The sequence below is a fragment of the Camelus ferus genome, chromosome 26 (genome assembly GCF_009834535.1).
Source record: "Camelus ferus isolate YT-003-E chromosome 26, BCGSAC_Cfer_1.0, whole genome shotgun sequence".
NCBI lineage: Eukaryota > Metazoa > Chordata > Mammalia > Artiodactyla > Camelidae > Camelus > Camelus ferus.
Genome location: NC_045721.1, coordinates 999218 through 1017121, shown reverse-complemented (window position 1 = coordinate 1017121; position 17904 = coordinate 999218). Strand labels below are relative to the sequence as shown.

The window sequence follows — 17904 nt, the reverse complement described above, 5'->3', positions numbered from 1 at the left end:
GAGGATCTGGTTTTAAAGATGAAGAGTCTAGTTTAGAAACATCAAGGATCTCTCAGGCCGCTCAAGGTGCTCGAGCAGATGTAAGTTGATTTTGTACATCATAGTAAGCCACACGCAGTTTGACTTAGAGTTCGAGAGGCTTTGTGTCATATGTTTATTTCATTTTACGACGCAACACAAGTATGATTTCTTTTGTACAGATGGTGAGACTAATGCTCAGAGAGATTGAGGTGCCCCCAAATCACAGAAAGTCCTCATTTTTGTATATTTACTTTAATGTCCACTCCCATCAGTACTGTGACATCCTTAAAACAGAATTCATAGTCTTCTCCAGATATACTGGTGAGAAGCCAAGAGCTCTGGGAGTTAGCCAATACATGTTTCCAAAATGCAGCCCATATTTGCACACAGTACAAAGATTTGGACGTTCCAGCCATAATTTAAGCATAGTATCAGAAGGAGATTGTCAAGTCTTTAAAATTTCATTGTCGGGAGGGAGGGTACATACATAGTTCAGTGGTGGAGTGCATACTTAGCATGCATGAGGGCCTGGGTTCAATCCCCAGTCCCTCCATTAATAATAAATAAATAAATAAATAAAACTTAATTGCCTCCCCCCACCAAAAAATAATAATAAAAAAAATAAAAAACATTTAAAAAATAAAGTAAAGTATAATAAAATTCCATTGTCTACACAAGGCCTAAAATTGATGATAAAAAGAAAAGTCATCAAGCAGTTTTTATGGAAGTTGGTGATCATCATGTTTATCTGAATAACCAGTGAAGAGCCATCCATTTTCCGGAAGTATAAAAAAAATTCGGGGGAGGGGATAGCTCAGTGGTAGAGTGCATGTTTAGCATGCACGAGGTCCTGGGTTCCATCCCCAGTACTGCCCTTAAAAAATAAATAAAAAAAATAAGCCTAATTACCTCCCCCACCAAAAAAAAAAAAAATATATATATATATATATATATATATATATATATATATTCAAGGAAAATCAGCTCTAGATTTACTCAAGTGAAACGGTCTTGTTGGGTTTGTCATGAATTTCCACATGACAGATCAGCACCTGACAATGTGCCCTGTTTTCTAGCAAAGTCCTCCCGACCTGAATCTGAAAGCACTCCTGGCTGGTCTGATCTAAAACCTCCGAAGGGCTGTGCAGAGTAGATGAAAGTTAAATCCAGCCCTGACGCTGCAGAAGCGTTTGGGTAAGAGTCCGTTACTCGTAGGAGGTCGGGCTTCTGGTTAATGATGACTGGTATTCGTGCTGCCACACAAGAGCGGACCGGATTTCTGTATTTGCATCAATGGTGTCTTTGCAGCTCTGCTCTGATTATCTTATGGGAGGATCATCCAGGCAACCATGTCGTCAGGGACTCCTTTGGGTCTACATAGGACTTGGGGCAAATCCCAGTGACTCCTTCGTGACCCTCCCTCTTTGGCCACTAATGTCTCGACTAAGATGAAATCAGGTGAAGAGAATGCCAAGACCAGCTTCAAGAGAAGAAAACAGCCCATCTTGGAGCCTGGGACCTTCTTTGCGGAAACAGGCAGATTTGCTTCCATGCTGATAAGTAGGGTGTTGCTGGCTCGGGTGAGAAATTTGATGTTTCTCGTATGTGTAGCCCTGGACAGCTGCCAGATGACCCAGACTGTCTCAGTGTATCCTCACCGCAGCTGTAGGAGATGCTGAACAGGATCTGTTCTCCGGGTGGAGGAGTCAAGGGCCATGGTTTTTGCAGCCTGCGTTAGAGGCCAAGTTGAACCATAACCCAGGGTCTTGCTGAGGCCGATTTGGCCATCTCATCTGCCCTAGGGAAGGATTCGCGTCCGCGTCTCCCTGATCCCATTGTTGGAATCAGAGGTTTTGTGTTTTTTCCCCCGTAAAGCAAGGATGCTTCAGAACCAGATGTTGTTGGCTTTAAAATTAAACGGAAGGATTGGTTTTTTTTTCTATAAGAAAACATGGAGAAAGTGAGAGAGGAGCGAATCGTTTGATCTCTTTTTTTTTTTTTTTTTTTGTAAAAATTACATAAGATCGTGCATTTGGAAACACTTGGAGAACTGCGAATCCCATACAAATCCAGGGGGTTACTTTAACTAGAACCACGCGAAGCCTTGCCTCGTCTGAGCAACAGTGTCCCGCACTCAGGCTGCGCGGTGGTTCAGTCCTCCCTGGAGCAAGCCTTTGTCACAGGCTCAGCACGTGTAGCGATCGGTGTCCCAGAGCCACAAGGGGGGCACACGACCAGGTCTTGGTCTTTCGGGAATTAGGAGGAAGAAGGGACACACTTCGAAAGCACCGCACGGAGTGACGCAGGACATCACCAGGTTCCCGGTGGGGAGGTGGGATGGGTTTGTGGAAGATGATGGTGGCGTGAGGCCTGGGGGCCAGCAGAGCATCAGCAAGATGAGAGTGAAAGGCATCGTGTGTGGGGTGCGGGGAGGGGTGCTGCCTGACTCGGGGTGGGGAAGGAAGAGGGCTGAGACTGGGACACAGGGAAGGCCCGTCTGAGGAGCTGAGAGGCCAGATTATGGAGGAGGAATCAGCCTTGTCCTGTGTTGGTTTTCTGTTGCTGAGACAGCAAATTACTATACACTTAATGGCTTAAAATAATACCCATTTATTATCTCAGCTCCCTGGGTCAGAATTCCGACATGGCTGGGCTGGGTCTTCCGTTCTGGTCTGGGTCTCACTGAAATCAAGGTGTTGACTGGGAAGAGTTCTTCTCTGGAAGCTCTGAGAAAGGAGGGCTTCCATGCTCGTTCAGATCTTTGGCCACGTGAGCCATGGAGAGCCCTGTTTCTTGGTGCGCTGTCAGCCTGGGGACAGTCCTGGAGCAGCCTGCGTGCAGGGTGGCCCTCCCGGCAGCGGTGCGTGGAGTCTCTCTCCTGCTTAGAGTTTAGACAGATTCTAAGGTTCTGGAGGTTTTCCCTGCTGCTGCGTCTCTCAGGCTCCAGCTGGAGAAAGTTCTCTGCTTTTAAGGGCTCATGTGATTGGATGGAGCCCATAGGATAATCCAGGAAGATCTCCCTGTTTTATGGTCCCTCGCTTGTAGTGAACACCTGTAAAGTTCCCTTTGCTGTGTAGCATGACACGCTCACAAGTTCGAGGGATTAGGGTGCAGATATTTGGGGGGCATTCCACCTACCACACCCTTGTAGGCAGTGGGCTCGGTGGTGTGGGCTTGCCCTCCCTTAGCCAAACCCCTGGGCCAGGTGCATTTCAGATTTCAGATTTTTTTTTCAGATTTTAGAAAAGGAACGCTCTGTATAAACTATATAATATAGTAACTCTGTAATCCGTTACTGTAAATACTGTGAGCAATCTCATGTTTAGTTCAGGCAGGTCTTCCCCGTGAGAGAAGTTATATATATTCAGAGCTTTTTGGATTTCAGAATTGTTAGTAAGGGATTGTGGACTTGTGGCCGGTTTTTGAGCTGTGGTAATAATATGAGAGCAAGCCTGGTGACTGTAGTCAGGACTGGGCTTTCATTCACACTGTCTCTGCAGGGTTTTATTTTCCTTATCTGGAAAAGGAGAGACTTTTAAATAGTCTAGCATCTGCAGAGCAGAACACATGTGCGACCCCTCCCATGCCTGCACCTGGGCAGACATCACCAGTGGATCACAGCTCTCCTTCCCCCCGAGCCAGGCCACGCCCTCAGGTCTGGTCCACAGATGCTCCGAGCACCCATGCCCAGGGGTTTCCGTGCACTTTCAGTGGGTAACCCCATCACGAGGGCTGGACCTTCACACTCAAACAGGAGTTAGGCATGGATGTGAGGTCCAACCCAGCAGTGCAGGGCCCAGGTGAACCCAGTCTCATTTCTGGAAGTACAGTACAAATTATGTCTTCCTCAGTCAGTTGGCAGTCCTATCCTGAACCTTTCACCACAGCCCTCACCCCTGGACTCAAAACCCACCTGGGAAATAGCTAATCTTCTCACATATAAAAAATGTAGAGAGCCGTACCCTTCCCTCCATGGAACCAGAACAGTAAACACCCCATCTTTAGGTTTGCCTTTGGGTTATTTTGTACCGATGTAATAATGCTGTATTTTATATCTTGGATGACTTCATCCAGGATCTCTTCTAGGGCAGTGAAAGATTTGCCCCAATAGTTTTGTTTTTAAAAAGATAGAAGGGACTCTTTTTTGGTGACACACACATACACACACACACACACACACACACACACACACACACATATACATGTATATATTTATTTATTTATTGAAATAGAGTCAGTTTACAATGTTGTGTCAATTTCTGGTGTACAGCATAATGCTTCAGTCATATGGGAACATACATATGCTTGTTTTCATATTCTTTTTCATTATTGGTTACTACAAGATATTGAATATAATTCCCTGTGCTAGACAGTATGAACTTGTTGTTTATCTATTTTATGTTGATTTTAGTGTCTGCAAATCTCAAGTTCCCAATTTATCCCTTCCTACCCCCTTCCCCCTCTCTGGTAACCATAAATTTGTTTTCTGTGTCTGTGAGTCTGTTTCTATTTTGTAAATAAGTTCATTTGTCTTTTTTTTTTTTTTAGATTCCACATATCATGTAATATTTTTCTTTTTCTTTATGACTTACTTCACTTAGAATGACAATCTCCAGGTCCATCCATGTTGCTGCAAATAGCATTATTTTATAAATTTTTATGGCTGAGTTGTATTCCATTATATAAATATAGCACAACTTCTTTATCCAGTCATCTGTTGATGGACATTTAGGTTGTTTCCATGTCTTGGTTATTGTAAATAGTGCTGCTATAACATTGGGATGCAGGTGTCTTTTTGAATTAAGGTTCTCTCTGGATATATGCCCAGGAGTGGGATTGCTGGATCATATGGTAAGTCTACTTTTAGTTTTTTGAGGACTCTGTATGGTTTTCCACAGTGGCTGCACCAAACTTCATTCCCATCAGCAGTGTGGGAGGGTTCCCTCTTCTCCACAGCCTTTCCAGCATTTGTCATTTGTGGACTTTTGAATGATGGCCATTCTGACTGGTGTGAGGTGATACCTCATTAGAGTTTTGATTTGCATTTCTCTAATAATTAGCGATATTGAGCATTTTTTTATGTGCCTATTGGACATTTGCATGTCTTCATTAGAGAATTGCTTGTTTAGATCTTCTGCCCATTTTTGGGTTGGGTTGTTTGTTTTTTTCTTATAAAGTTGTATGAACTATTTATATATTCTGGAAATTAAGCCCTTGTCAGCCGCATCTTTTGCAAATATTTTCTCCCATTCTGTAGGTTGTCTTTTTGTTGTGCTTATGATTTCCTTTGCTGTACAAAAGCTTGTAAGTTTAATTAGGTCCCAATTGTTTATTTTTGCTTGTATTTCTATTGCCTGGGTAAACTGCCCTAGGAGAACATTGCTAAGATTTATGTCAGAGAACGTTTTGCCTATGTTTTCTTCTAGGAGGTTTATTGTGTCTTGTCTTATGTTTAAGTCTTTAAGCCATTTTGAGTTTATTTTTGTGTCTATTGTGAGGGAGTGTTCTAACTTCATTGATTTACACGCTGCTGTCCAGTTTTCCCACCACCACTTGCTGAAGAGAGTGGCTTTTCTCCATTGTATATTCTTGCCTCTTTTGTCAAAGATTAATTGACTGTAGGTCTGTAGGTTTATTTCTGGGCTCTCTATTGTGTTCCATTGATCCATATGTCTGTTTTTCTGCCAATACCAGGCTGTTTTGATTACTGTAGCTCTGTAGTAGTGTCTCAAGTCTGGGAGGGTTATTCCTTCAGCTTTGTTCTTTTCCTTCAGTATTGCTTTGGCAATTCTGAGTCTTTTGTGACTCCATATAAATTTTAGGATTATTTGTTCTAGTTCTGTGAAAAATGTCCTGGGTAATTTGATAGAGATTGCATTAAATCTGTAGATTACCTTGGGCAATGTGGCCATTTTAATAATATTGATTCTTCCAATCCAAAAGCATAGGATATCTTCCCATTTCTTTAAGTCATCTTTAATTTCCTTAATCAGTGTTTTATAGTTCTCCATGTATAAGTCTTTCACCTCCTTGGTCAGATTTATTCCTAAATATTTTATTGTTTTGGATGCAATTTTAAAAGGGATTGTTTCTTTACTTTCTTTTCCTGCTAATTCACTCTTAGTGTAAAGAAATGCAACTGATTTCTGTATGTTAACCTTGCATCCTGCTGCCTTGCCAAATTCTTTTATCAGCTCTAGTAGTTTTTGTGTGGTGCCTTTAGGGTTTTCTATACATAGTATCATGTCATCCTGATATAGTGACAATTTCACCTCTTCTCTTCCATTTTGGATCCCTTTTTTTTCTTTTTCTTGTCTAATTGCTATGGCTAGGACTTCCAAGACTATATTGAATAGAAGTGGTGAGAGAGGCCATCCTTGTCTTGTTGCAGATTTTAGTGGAAAGGCTTTCAGCTTTTCACCATTGAATATTACGCTGGCTGTGGGTTTGTCATAAATAGCTTTTATTATGTTGAGATATGTTCCCTCTATACCCACTTTGGTAAGAGTTTTTTTTTTTATCATAAATGGATGTTAAATTTTATCAAATGCTTTTTCTGCATCTGTTGAGATGATCGTGTGATTTTTGCCCTTCCTTTTGTTGATGCGTTGTATCACATTGATTGATTTGCATATGATGAACCATCCTTGTGTCTCAGGGATGAATCCAACTTGATCATGATATAAGATCTTTTTTATGTGCTGTTCTTCCAATCCAAGAACATGGGATATCTTTCTATATCTTTAAGTCATATTTAATTTCCTTAGTCAGTGTTTTGTTGTTCTCTGCATTTAATTCATTCACTTCCTTGCTCAGATTTATTCTTAAGTATTTTATTTTTTTGGATGCAATTTTAAAGTTGAAAGCCTTCCTGCTAAAATCTGGAACAAGACGAGGATGCCCACTCTCACCACTTCTATTCAATATAGTCTTGGAAGTACTAGCCATAGCAATTAGACAAGAAAAAGAAATAAAAGGGATCCAAATTGGAAGAGAAGAGGTAAAATTGTCACTATACGCAGATGACATGATACTATATATAGAAAACCCTAAAGGCTCCACACAAAAACTACTAGAGCTGATAAAAGAATTTGGCAAGGCAGCAGGATACAAGATTAACATACAGAAATCAGTTGCATTTCTTTACACTAACAATGAAATGCCCTAATTCTAAGGGCGAAGAATTTCTGCAAATTGCAAGAAGTAGATCTGGGGGATTTGAGAAGAGCTGTTGGATCCCAGCTTCAGGGTTTAGAAAACTTGGGGGTCCCATCTCAGCATGTTTTTACACACCCAGGATAACCTTTACAAAATATTTTTTAAGAACATATTTACATTAACTTAAAATTTTCATTGTAACAAATGCTCAGCCAAAAGTAAGACTGCCCAGTTAAATACCAGATGCCTTGAAACCATACTGCTGACACAGTAGAAGACCTCTAGTCTGGGAATGAGGTTTCCATCCTTAGAGGCAGGTCTGTTTCTTGGGGCCACGTCCTGTAAGGAATCTGTTCCCTCCATAAAATAGGGATGAAATTAGCAATGCTGTTTCTTTACAAAAGAAGCTGAGGAAATTTATGAGGATGTTTGCCCAGGCTCTGATGGAAGCAGCAAGAATTGTCCCCTAAAGTCTTTCAGTTATAAGATGCTATTCTTACCACAAGCCTATCCTTCCTTCTTTTCATTTTTCAGAGGAAGACTGGGAGGCAGCGGGAGGCAGCAAGGAGGCTGAGTGGCATGTGCAGTCTGAGGAGGAGGCAGAAATAATGCCTAGATTTGAGCTGAGTGCATGGTTTTTATTCTGAAAGCTGTTGCCCTTTACGAAATACCCACCCTCTCCTTATTTTTGGCAGTGGTGATAGCGCTTGGGAAACTCAGAAATCAGGCTCTGCTGAATATTTAGTGAGAGTGTTGTGGTTCTCTGTGGATCACAGCAAACACTCCGTGTTGCCGGGTGCCAGTCACTGAACTGGAGACGATGGTAAATGTCAGAGCTTGGCTGGCACCCAGCCAGGTTCTGAGACAGGCAGGCTGGAAGGGAGATGACACTCCCAGGCGGAACAAGTCTGACGGGGAGTTAACAGGAGCCAGAGAAAACAGCAGGGGATGCCCTGTGTGAGCAGACACCCCTCCCCAGGGAGTTTGGATAAGAACTAGGGGTACCCCGAGGCTGAGCAGAGACCCCGAGGGACCCGCCTCTAGGTGGACCGCCCTCTGATCGCATTCTTCCTGCAGGAGAATTCGGGAAGGAACCTACCGCTTCTGAGTGTGGCTGGGAGAGTAGGGGCAGGGATGGTAATTCAAAGATCACCCCTTGTATGTCTCTGCTTTAGGTGATTTGGAGGCTGGGGACTCATTAATCAGGAGCCTGACGGTTCTTGCCCCAGAGGGGACCTTGCGTAAAACTATCTGCTCACTTTGAGATTTTTATCGCCAGAGAATTACTTCTTGTTTTTACCAAAAATGGCCTTCGAAGTGGGCCACGTTGCAAAACAGGAGATTAAGAAAAAAGTAGAACACAAACAGCTGGAATTCAAAGCATTCAAAAAAAACAAAAAACAACCTTGAAGCTAGCTGATTAAAAAGCCTTGAGCGAGATTCTTCGTTTCATAGGTCCTGCTCTCTTTAACCAAATGGAGTTAAGGTGACCTCTCGCCTCTCCACCCCTACCGGACGCATGCACGCACGCGCACACACACACACACACACACACACACACACACACACACACAGCCCTCCCACACTGCTCCGAGGACCTGGTACCTGCTTTCACATCTGCCATTTCACTAGAACAACAGATAACAAAATCATGCCACCAAAATGCATATTTTGATTGGAAACTTGATTTTGAAGCTCTGGTGACATTCAGCACTATTTTGAAGTGTTATTCGAACTCATAGCATTTGTTCCCCGTGGCAGGGAACAGCAAAGGAGCAACCGGTAAAAAGATTTTCAGGCATAATGAAAGACTTCCACGGAGGCTTGCCTTCCTCCATACCTCCCTCATCCTTCCCAAACCAAAGTCATTAACCTCGCTGTCTACTCGGAAGCCAGCAGTTCTCTTAAACTGGCTTTGAGTTGTTTGCCTTTATCAAGGAGAGACACAGAAGCAAGCTGTGAAGCTCAGATCACTTCTTTGAGAGAATGGAATAGAACATGCTTGATGGTTACTTTTGGACCCTGGCTCCTCCTGAGGTGCTACAGCACAGCCACCAGAGTTTTGGGTTCTGTGTTCTTTTATTTATTTATTTATTTTTTTAACACCTTTATTGTGATACAATTCCTGTACCAGAGTTTTGGCTTCTGTGTTCTTTTATTTATTTTTTTATTTTTTTAACACCTTTATTGTGATACAATTCCTGTACAGGAAACCACACGTATTTCAGATGTACCATTTGATGAATTTTGATTGATATATACACCTATATCCACCATCACTCCCTCCATCAAGATAGCTAACATTCCCATCACTCTCCCAGAGGTGCAAATTTCTAACTCCCGCTTTATCCCTGCCCACGCCCTTTCCCCCCTGGTAACCAGAAGTTTGTTCTCTATGTCTGTGAGTCTGTCTCAGTTTTGTAGATCAGTCCTTCTTTTTTTTTTTTTTTTAGATTCCACATGTAGGTGATATCATATGGCATTTTTCTTTTTCTTTCTGGCTTACTTCACTTAGAATGACAATCTCCAGGTCCATCCATGTTGCTGTAAAGGGCATGATTGTCTTTTTTATGGCTGAGTAGTACTCCATTGTATACATATGTGTGTTTGTGTGCATATATATATATATATATATATATATATATAAGCTTTCTGTTAAGGGTGGACAGTAGTATTAGAGCACAGCTCCTTAGATGACTTTTAATCTCAATGAGTAGATGGGTGGAGAGAGACCACAGGGCAGAAGCCCTGTGCCTGGGCTGGGGGAGCCATCGGGGGGCTGCCTGGCTCTGTCTGCAGGGAACCATGTCAGCCCCTGAAAGGGGGTTGGGCTCCCACACATGACAAGGAAAGCACTGCAAACAGAATGGGAATGTGTATTCCTGAAAGGCAAGCTGGAATTTTGAAGGCTGAGCTGAATGTGAATTAAAAAGAGGGATAAATCCAAACTGGTGAATTTCCTTGGTCTGTATTCCCTTCTAATATACAGGAAGGAAGCCTTTCAGTATAGATTTTGTGAGAGATACAGTCTGAGGCATACAGGCGAAAAACAGACTGGAGATTACCTGTGCTCAGTTTAGTAATTCACCAGTCAAGTCGTAATCAGAGTTACACAGGCACCCCAGTGGTTTCCATGTAAGTGTGCCAGGATTTCATGGTAGTTTGTAGAGCAAAATTTTGTGTAAGCTAAAATCACAGAATCCTAAGGCCTTAAAAGCCATTTAAGCTGCTGGCTTTTTAGAAGTTGTAGATTATAGAAAAAGCTTAACATAAAGTGAATTACAAAAAAGAAAAACATTTCTAGTGTTGAGAGTTGTACGTTATGCAGTTGGTAATACAACTTGATTTCCCATGATGCAAGCGATGCTGGCGGTGATTGACTTACCCAGCTCCCTGGAAGTGGTGTGGGGGGAAGGAAAATGTGGGCTCCTGAGTCCAGGGACGTGGGGTCCTGTTGACCTCTCTGGGGCTCAGTTTCCTTGTCTAAAAAGTGGAGGTTACAGTAGCAACATATCATTGGGTTGGATGTGAGAATCAAATGAAATAACATAGATAAAGGTGTTATATTAAGTATTACATATGATATGAAAGCTATTTTTATTATTGTATGTAGTTAGTTTCCTATTTTATGTTGCATCTAGACTTCCCAAATCAATCATGTTTTTAAGACTCTTTGAATATTCTCTTTTTTTTTTAGTTTAAATATACATCTTCTAATTTCTTAAATTTTTGTTTTTTAGTTGAAGTATAGTCAGTTACAATGTGCCATTTTCTGGTGTACAGCATAATGTTTCAGTCATTCATATACATACATACGTTCCTTTTCATAGTCTTTTTCATTAGAGGTCACTACAAGGTACTGAGTAGAGTTCCCTGTGCTGGACAGTAGGTCCTTGTTGTTTATCTCTTTTATGTATAGTAGTGTGTATCTGCAAATTTCGAACTTCCAATTTATCCCTTCCCACCCTCTTCCCCTCAGTAACCATAAGTTTGTTTTCCATGTTTATGAGTCTGTTTCTGTTTTGTAAATAAGTTTATTTGTGTCTGTTTTTTCTAGATTTCACGTATCATATGGTATGTTTCTTTCTCACGTATGTACATATACCATACTTACACTTTATATTTAGCAATTCCTTTCATTCTCTCGCTGTCTTCCTTTTCTTTTCCATGGATCATGTATCAGTGTCTCCCTGGTAAGAATGTTAAGAGTGGCCTCTGAAACTCTTTGACGTCAGAAACACTTGGCCCTGATAACCCTTACAGGTTCTGCTTGCTGTGTTTCCTGAGGGCACTCCTGCCCAGCTCTGCTGTTTGCACATTGCTTGGAGGAGTTGTGGCGAAGGTGCAATGCAAATGGACATTCATTCATCCAGAATGACAGTCGATGCTCGGCTCAAAGTAAACTCAGACCCTAAAGACAGTGTATTGTTTAAGGATATGTCATAAAATTACCCATCATGTTAGCGTCTGCTGTATTTTCAAGTCATGCTATCCAGTCATCTCTGTGTGTAGATCTTGCTTGGAACAACGTTAGAGAAATGGGGAAAATATTCCTTAGGGTTTCCATCGTTCTAATTCATGTTTCAGTAAAATCTCTCCACGGGGACCACACAGTATTTTCAGCAGTAAAACTGGCCTGTTTTCATCCTGTTAGTCTAGTTGGCCTTAGGGAGGCACCTCCACTTCCTTATATTATTATTCTTTGTAACTGTATCAAAGCACAGTTTCGTTCTTCTGCCTCTCTCACTATTTTAGAAAGAAAGAAAAAAAAAAAAGCTAAACCCCAGTAGGCTCAAAAGCTGACCATTATAGTCATCACTGGGAAATTCGCTTTTTATGTAAAATATCTGGGAATAGGATGATCTGATGATCATTCCACTGACCCTGTTTAGCAAAATGGATGTATAAAGCCATCAATTTTTTAGAGAATTTGAATTCAGCCTCTCCTATGAGTATGAAAACCAGGCTGAATATCTTTTAATGATTGAGAGAGTGTTCATGGATTTATAGTGTGTTCACTCATTCACCAGATGTTTATTGAGGCCCTACTAAGTGCTAGTCACTGTTCTTTTTTGCTGAGGCTCCAGAGATCAGGAAATTAAGCCCACACGGTCTTTGTGCTCACCGAGGTCGTGATTCTGACCATCAATTCGTGAAGACCTTGGAATTAAGAGGCGTAAAAAGGGGATGAGGGACCGCTTAACATAGGATTTTGTTTTTAAGTGTAAACTCTTGGTTTAGCCCTTTCCTTCATCATTTTCTTCTTCACTGTAAAAAGTGAGCGCTAAAAACGTTCTGTTTCCTGGAGCTTTCTGGTTTATTCGGAATGACAGGTACTTGAATTTTGTTTGAATGCGTAGTCCTTCACTTTTAAACAGCGAATATTAAGTTAGAAGCCAGAATGAACCATTTTTCAAACCAGTTTTTAGTGTGGATGTAATTAGAATAATTCTCATATGACACATGGTCTCTGAAGGAGATGTAATTTGTATTCATGTAATGTTGATGTTGCTAGCTGTGTCTTTTGTTAACCCATTGCTCACGTAGATCTGAAATGCCACACTTCTAAGTTTAATTGTAAATTATATAATATATATATATACATTATAATCCTTTAGTCAATGCAGATGGGCTCCCGTCCCAGATCCACTACAGTCTGCATTGATTGGAGAGGACCATTCTGACTTGGTGTCTGCAGGAAGTCTGCTGGCTTCCTATGGCATTGGCTTCCATGTTTTCTCTTTGTTTTTCGGAGTTACTATAACACTGCACAGTATAGTGCACAATATAAAACTATGCAATATTTTGCATAAATATTCCGTGGCAGTTTTTGTTTTGAAATAAAGCAAAGATGAATCAGATACAGTGGCTTTAACTCTGCCCTTAGAGTTTGAGCAGCTACGAAGTCTCTGTAAGGTACCAGGTGGGCGGTGACTGCAGTGGCTCCCATGCAGGGCAGACGGATGTCTCTCTGGGACCCTCCGCGGAAGGAGCAAGCTGGAGATGTGGGAAGGACATGGGTCTCAGTCCCTGCTTTCCTGCCGATCACCAGGTCACCTTACCTTTTTGGTAAAGGGATAATACCTGCTTTGCCACCCTTGTGATGCTGCTACGAAGGTCAAACGATGTATGGACTTGAAAGGATTTTGTCAGCAAAAATTATGCAGGAGGCGGGTAGTTTTCCAACCTTTCTTGTGTTGCAAATCAGAATAACTAAAGAGCATGTTCCCTGGAACAGAGCATAGAAGGGAGGCTTCAGAGAGGACGCGGCACCCTCTCCAAGACACCCCTCCATCCTCAGGCTGGGGTGCTCCGAGCGCTATTCCTGTGGTCCTCTCCGTCTGGTATTGGCATCGTGAATCATCATGTTTGAGCCACCAATCTGCTGTTTTTAAGTAAAGGAAATCTCATAGATCGTACAATCTTTAGCCTATTATGTTGTACTTGGTGTGTTTCGCAGATTTGTAGAATGCGTGCATGTATTTGAATGAACCTGCCCTACACAAATCTCAGTTAACGTCTACACATTATTTTAACACTGTTGGATGAGGGAAAATCTTGGTTCACCTTGAAGAATTAGAATTTTTACGCATATGGTTCTTAGCATGTGTGAATAGTTTTAGAGTGTACAGTATGTTCTAGACAGTGTGGAAGGATTTGAATAGAAGTATTGATCTCCGGAATGGCTGTTAAACTAATCAATTATTTATGCTAAATCTCTTCTACTCAGGAATCAACTTGTGAGCTTTTGTGTACTAAGAACACAAACCGTGAGACTGTTTCTGTTTTGTAAATAAGTTCATTTGTCTTTTTATTTTTTTAGATTCCACATATGAGTGACATCATATGGTATTTTTCTTTCTCTTTCTGGCTTACTTCACCTAGAATGACGATCTCCAGGTCCATCCATGTTGCTGCAAATGGCATGATGTTATTCTTTTTTATGGCGTAGTAGTATTCCATTGTATAAATATTCCACAACTTCTTTTTCTTGTCATCTGTCAGTGGACATTTAGGTTGTTTCCATGTCTTGGCTATTATAAATAGTGCTGCTGTGAACATTGGGGTGTGTGTGTCTTTTTGAATTGAAGTTCCCTCTGGATATATGCCCATGGAGCGGGATTCCTGGGTCATAAGGTAAGTCTATTCCTAGTCTTTTGAGGAATCTCCATACTGTTTTCCATAACGGCTGCACCAAACTGCATTCCCACCAGCAGTGTAGGAGGGTTCCCTTTTCTCCACAGCGTCTCCAGCGTTTGTCATTTGTGGACTGTTGAATGATGGCCATTGTGACTGGTGTGAGGTGATACCTCATTGTAGTTTTGATTTGCATTTCTCTGATAATTAGCAATATTGAGCATTTTTTCGAAGAGGGGAAGAGGGTAGGAAGGGATAAATTGGGAGTTTGAGATTTGCAGATATTAACTACTATATATAAGATAAACAACAAGTTTCTTCTGTACAGCACAGGGGACTATATTCAATATCTTGTAGTAACATATAATGAAAAATAATATGAAAAGGAACATATGTATGTATATGTATGACTGAACTATTATGCTGTACACTAGAAATTGACACAACATTGTAAAGTGACTATACTTCAATTTAAAAAACAAAAAAACCAAGAAACAAAACAAACCCACAACCTAAGACGTCAGAGAAAGGCTGTCACCTCTGACCGGCACCAGTAGAGGGCGCCGACGGTCACAGAGGTCCCTGGAGTCCCGGCATCAGACCCATTTCATCGTCCGGTGCCCGTCTCTGTGCTTAGATTTGCATTGTTTTAAGAATACTAATAACCCCGTAATAGCTGATGAGTACAGAAGCAGTGAGCTGTGGAAAGTGCTAGTAAGAAAGGGCACACGAATGATGGAACATTGTGCTAACACCAGAAATTGACATTGTAACTGACTGTATTTCAATTAAAAAAAAAAAAGCAAAGGCACACGATGGTGATAGGAAAAATTCAGGTAGTAATTTTTAGAGAAGCAAGTGGTAAGAAAACAATGTTGTGTGTGTACAGATGAATAGTGCAGTTGCAGGAATAATTCTATGGGACGAGAAATAAATCATACAGGATATTGAGGGTGTTGTGACCACGCAGATGACAGTAGCTGGCAAGTGATGGAGGAGCACGTTTGACAAAGTGGACACATAGGACTTAGAAGAGCAGTGTCAGATGCTTGTTAGCCTGAAGCTGATTCAGGAGACAGCCAAGAGTTCATTCAAGAGCTTAAAGGCTGATCACAGGGAAGGTGTTGCCGATGAAACCTTGTTTCCAGGCTCCGCTCGTGGCAAACACCCAGGACCCTCTGAAACAAGCAGGTGGAGAGACTGGGGCCGCAGCCGCGTCTCCAGCGCCCGAGGAGGTATCAGCGGAGCCCAGTTACTGCCTCCTAATTTTCAGCAGAGGAGAAACCGATCCCTTTGGCAAAAGGATGCCCCACAAATCTTATGTCACTGAGGGAAGGGAAAGTGAGCTGTTTTTAAAGCTCACGTTCCTGAGAGTGGAAATGTATTCGGGGACCGCAAGCTCGAGCCCTTCAGAGTCATCTTGGATTTGGAACAGACAGCCTGACACAAAACCTGTTGGAACCGTTCTGATCTGTTCTTCAGAAGGCTTTGGACCTACAATTCATTTTCCCGTCATGACAAAGTTGATACAGTAGCGTAAGTGTACACTCTGGCGCGGGCCAGAGTATGATCCCACCAGGCTCACAGCGCCGCCGAGATTTGTCCCTTCATCTGGAGACAAGCGTCCTGTGGTCCCGCCATCAGTGCTGTTGTGGGAGCAAAGCTGACACCCCCAGGGCCCTGACACGGAGCCTGGTCAGGATCGGCTCAGGGACCAGCAGCCATCAGTGGAATCAGCATTAACTGTGTTCCCCACCGTCAGTAAAAGACCTCAGTGGGGAACGCTGCGCCGCCAACCCTAGCGGCTAAGATAGGCCACACTCGGGAACAAACAGACCAAAAAGGCAATGGTTGAAACACACCAGAAGTTCATCTTTCTCTCTTGTAACATCCGGGATGGTGTTCTGGTCCAGGAGGGCTCAGGTCCACACAGCCATTCAGGGACTCAGGCTTTTGGAGGTTCCGCTGTCTCATAGAGTAGCTGGTGTCAGCATCCCAGCACAAAGGAAGGGGGAGGTGCCCTGGAGACACGTGTGAAGGAGGTTTTAAAGGCCGTTCAGAAGTGGTCCATACCAGTCACCACCTGCATTATTTTAGAGATAATTATTCACATGGCCCCTGACTGCCTGGGCAGTGGGAAATGCAGTGTATCCAGGTAGCTACAGGCCAGCCACTGAGAAAAAAGGGGCAGAACTGAGGTATGCATACCGGCCCATTGCATGGCGTAGAAATAACCCTAAAGTACCTTCTGTGCTCCGCCCGAATCTCGGTTTCAACCTTTTGCTGAAAACTTGCAAGCGTTCTGATCGAGGCCAGAGTTCAGGAAGGAGTCCTCAGCACAGACACAGAAGTCGTGGTTCCGTGGGTCAGGGGTGGCTCTGTCAGCCACACAGGGCACGTGGCTGCCCCTGCGGGCCTTGGCTCAGACTGTGCCCTCAGGCCAGGGGCCTGGTGACAGGGGCTGGTGTAACTGACCCGTTTAAGAGGTGCCCAGTGTGACAGGCCAGAGGGCTTGGCACGTGGCGCACAGGAATGACCCCAGGGGAGCCAGGCAGCAGATCTGGGAACCCCACTGGGAGATCCATCCAGAGCAAGAGAAGCCTAGATCCTGAGCTGGGGAGTGGGGCGGGGGGAGGAGCGGGAGGAGGTGATCAGACAGGGAAAGTGGGCGGGGCTCCTGGGCAGCAGGTGGTCCAGGGAAAGTGGGCGGGGCTCCCGGGCACCAGGTGGTCCAGGTACGTCTCCAGCCCTAGACGGGGAGCAAGGTGCGTGCAGTTAAGGGGCAGAGACGAAGGCGTTTCTCTGGTCCAGCCTAAAACAGGGGGTGGGGTAAAACAAAGATTAAGAGAGGAAGAGGAGAATTTAAATCAAGGGGTAGTGTTGGTGTCTCCAAGTCACCCCAGGGTTCCTGGGCCAGCTGGGAGCAAAGCACACCTGCCTGCTGTAGGCGAGCCGCCAGCTGCCAGCCCTCGGGCAGAGATTCACCTCTAACCCTACCGAGCGCGGAGGCCGAGGCTCGCGCACCTGCCGCCTCGGCCAGACCTGGCTCAGGAAGTCACTTGCTGGTGGGAGACCCGGGTGGATCCCGGTGTGGGCATGGGGGCAGCTTTAGGGGACGTCAGCATGAGAGCAGCTTTAACAGATTATCTCCTGAAGTGGCATAAAAATGTGTTTCATTTAATTTTTAGTCACCCTCTGGTTCCTTCAGAAATATTCAACAAATGTTGGCAGACTCTATCAATCGGATGAAGGGATACAGATTTCGCCAGGTAAAAGCCTTACGCTCCATCTTCAGGGGGCTAAATGCACAGCCATTTCCATGACTGTTTCACAGACTGGTGTATTAGTCTCGTGCAGAAATGCAATGAAGCAGCAGAATGTGGAATCTGTCTTTGAAAAGCGGGTGAACGTAGCTGTTCATCTTTACCTGCTTATCTGGAGGCGGAGGAGTCTTGAGTCTCCTGGAAGCTCCTCTCTGAAGATCTGAAACAGAGACAGTGTCATGGGCTCGGCAGGCGCTGGGGGAAGACTGATTTCAGAGAGTGATAAGTGAAGCATGAAACTTGGTAGAAACCACGCATTCAGATT

General features: G+C 43.3%; 1 protein-coding gene across 1 annotated transcript in view; it reads left to right on the top strand.

Annotated features, from left to right (window-relative positions):
- The window catches only part of SH2D4A (SH2 domain containing 4A), a 49606-nt gene that overhangs the window by 16550 nt on the left and 15152 nt on the right, over nt 1-17904 (top strand). The window contains 1 exon segment of the mRNA XM_032468796.1: nt 17505-17591. Within this exon segment, the coding sequence (XP_032324687.1) occupies nt 17505-17591 (87 nt within the window).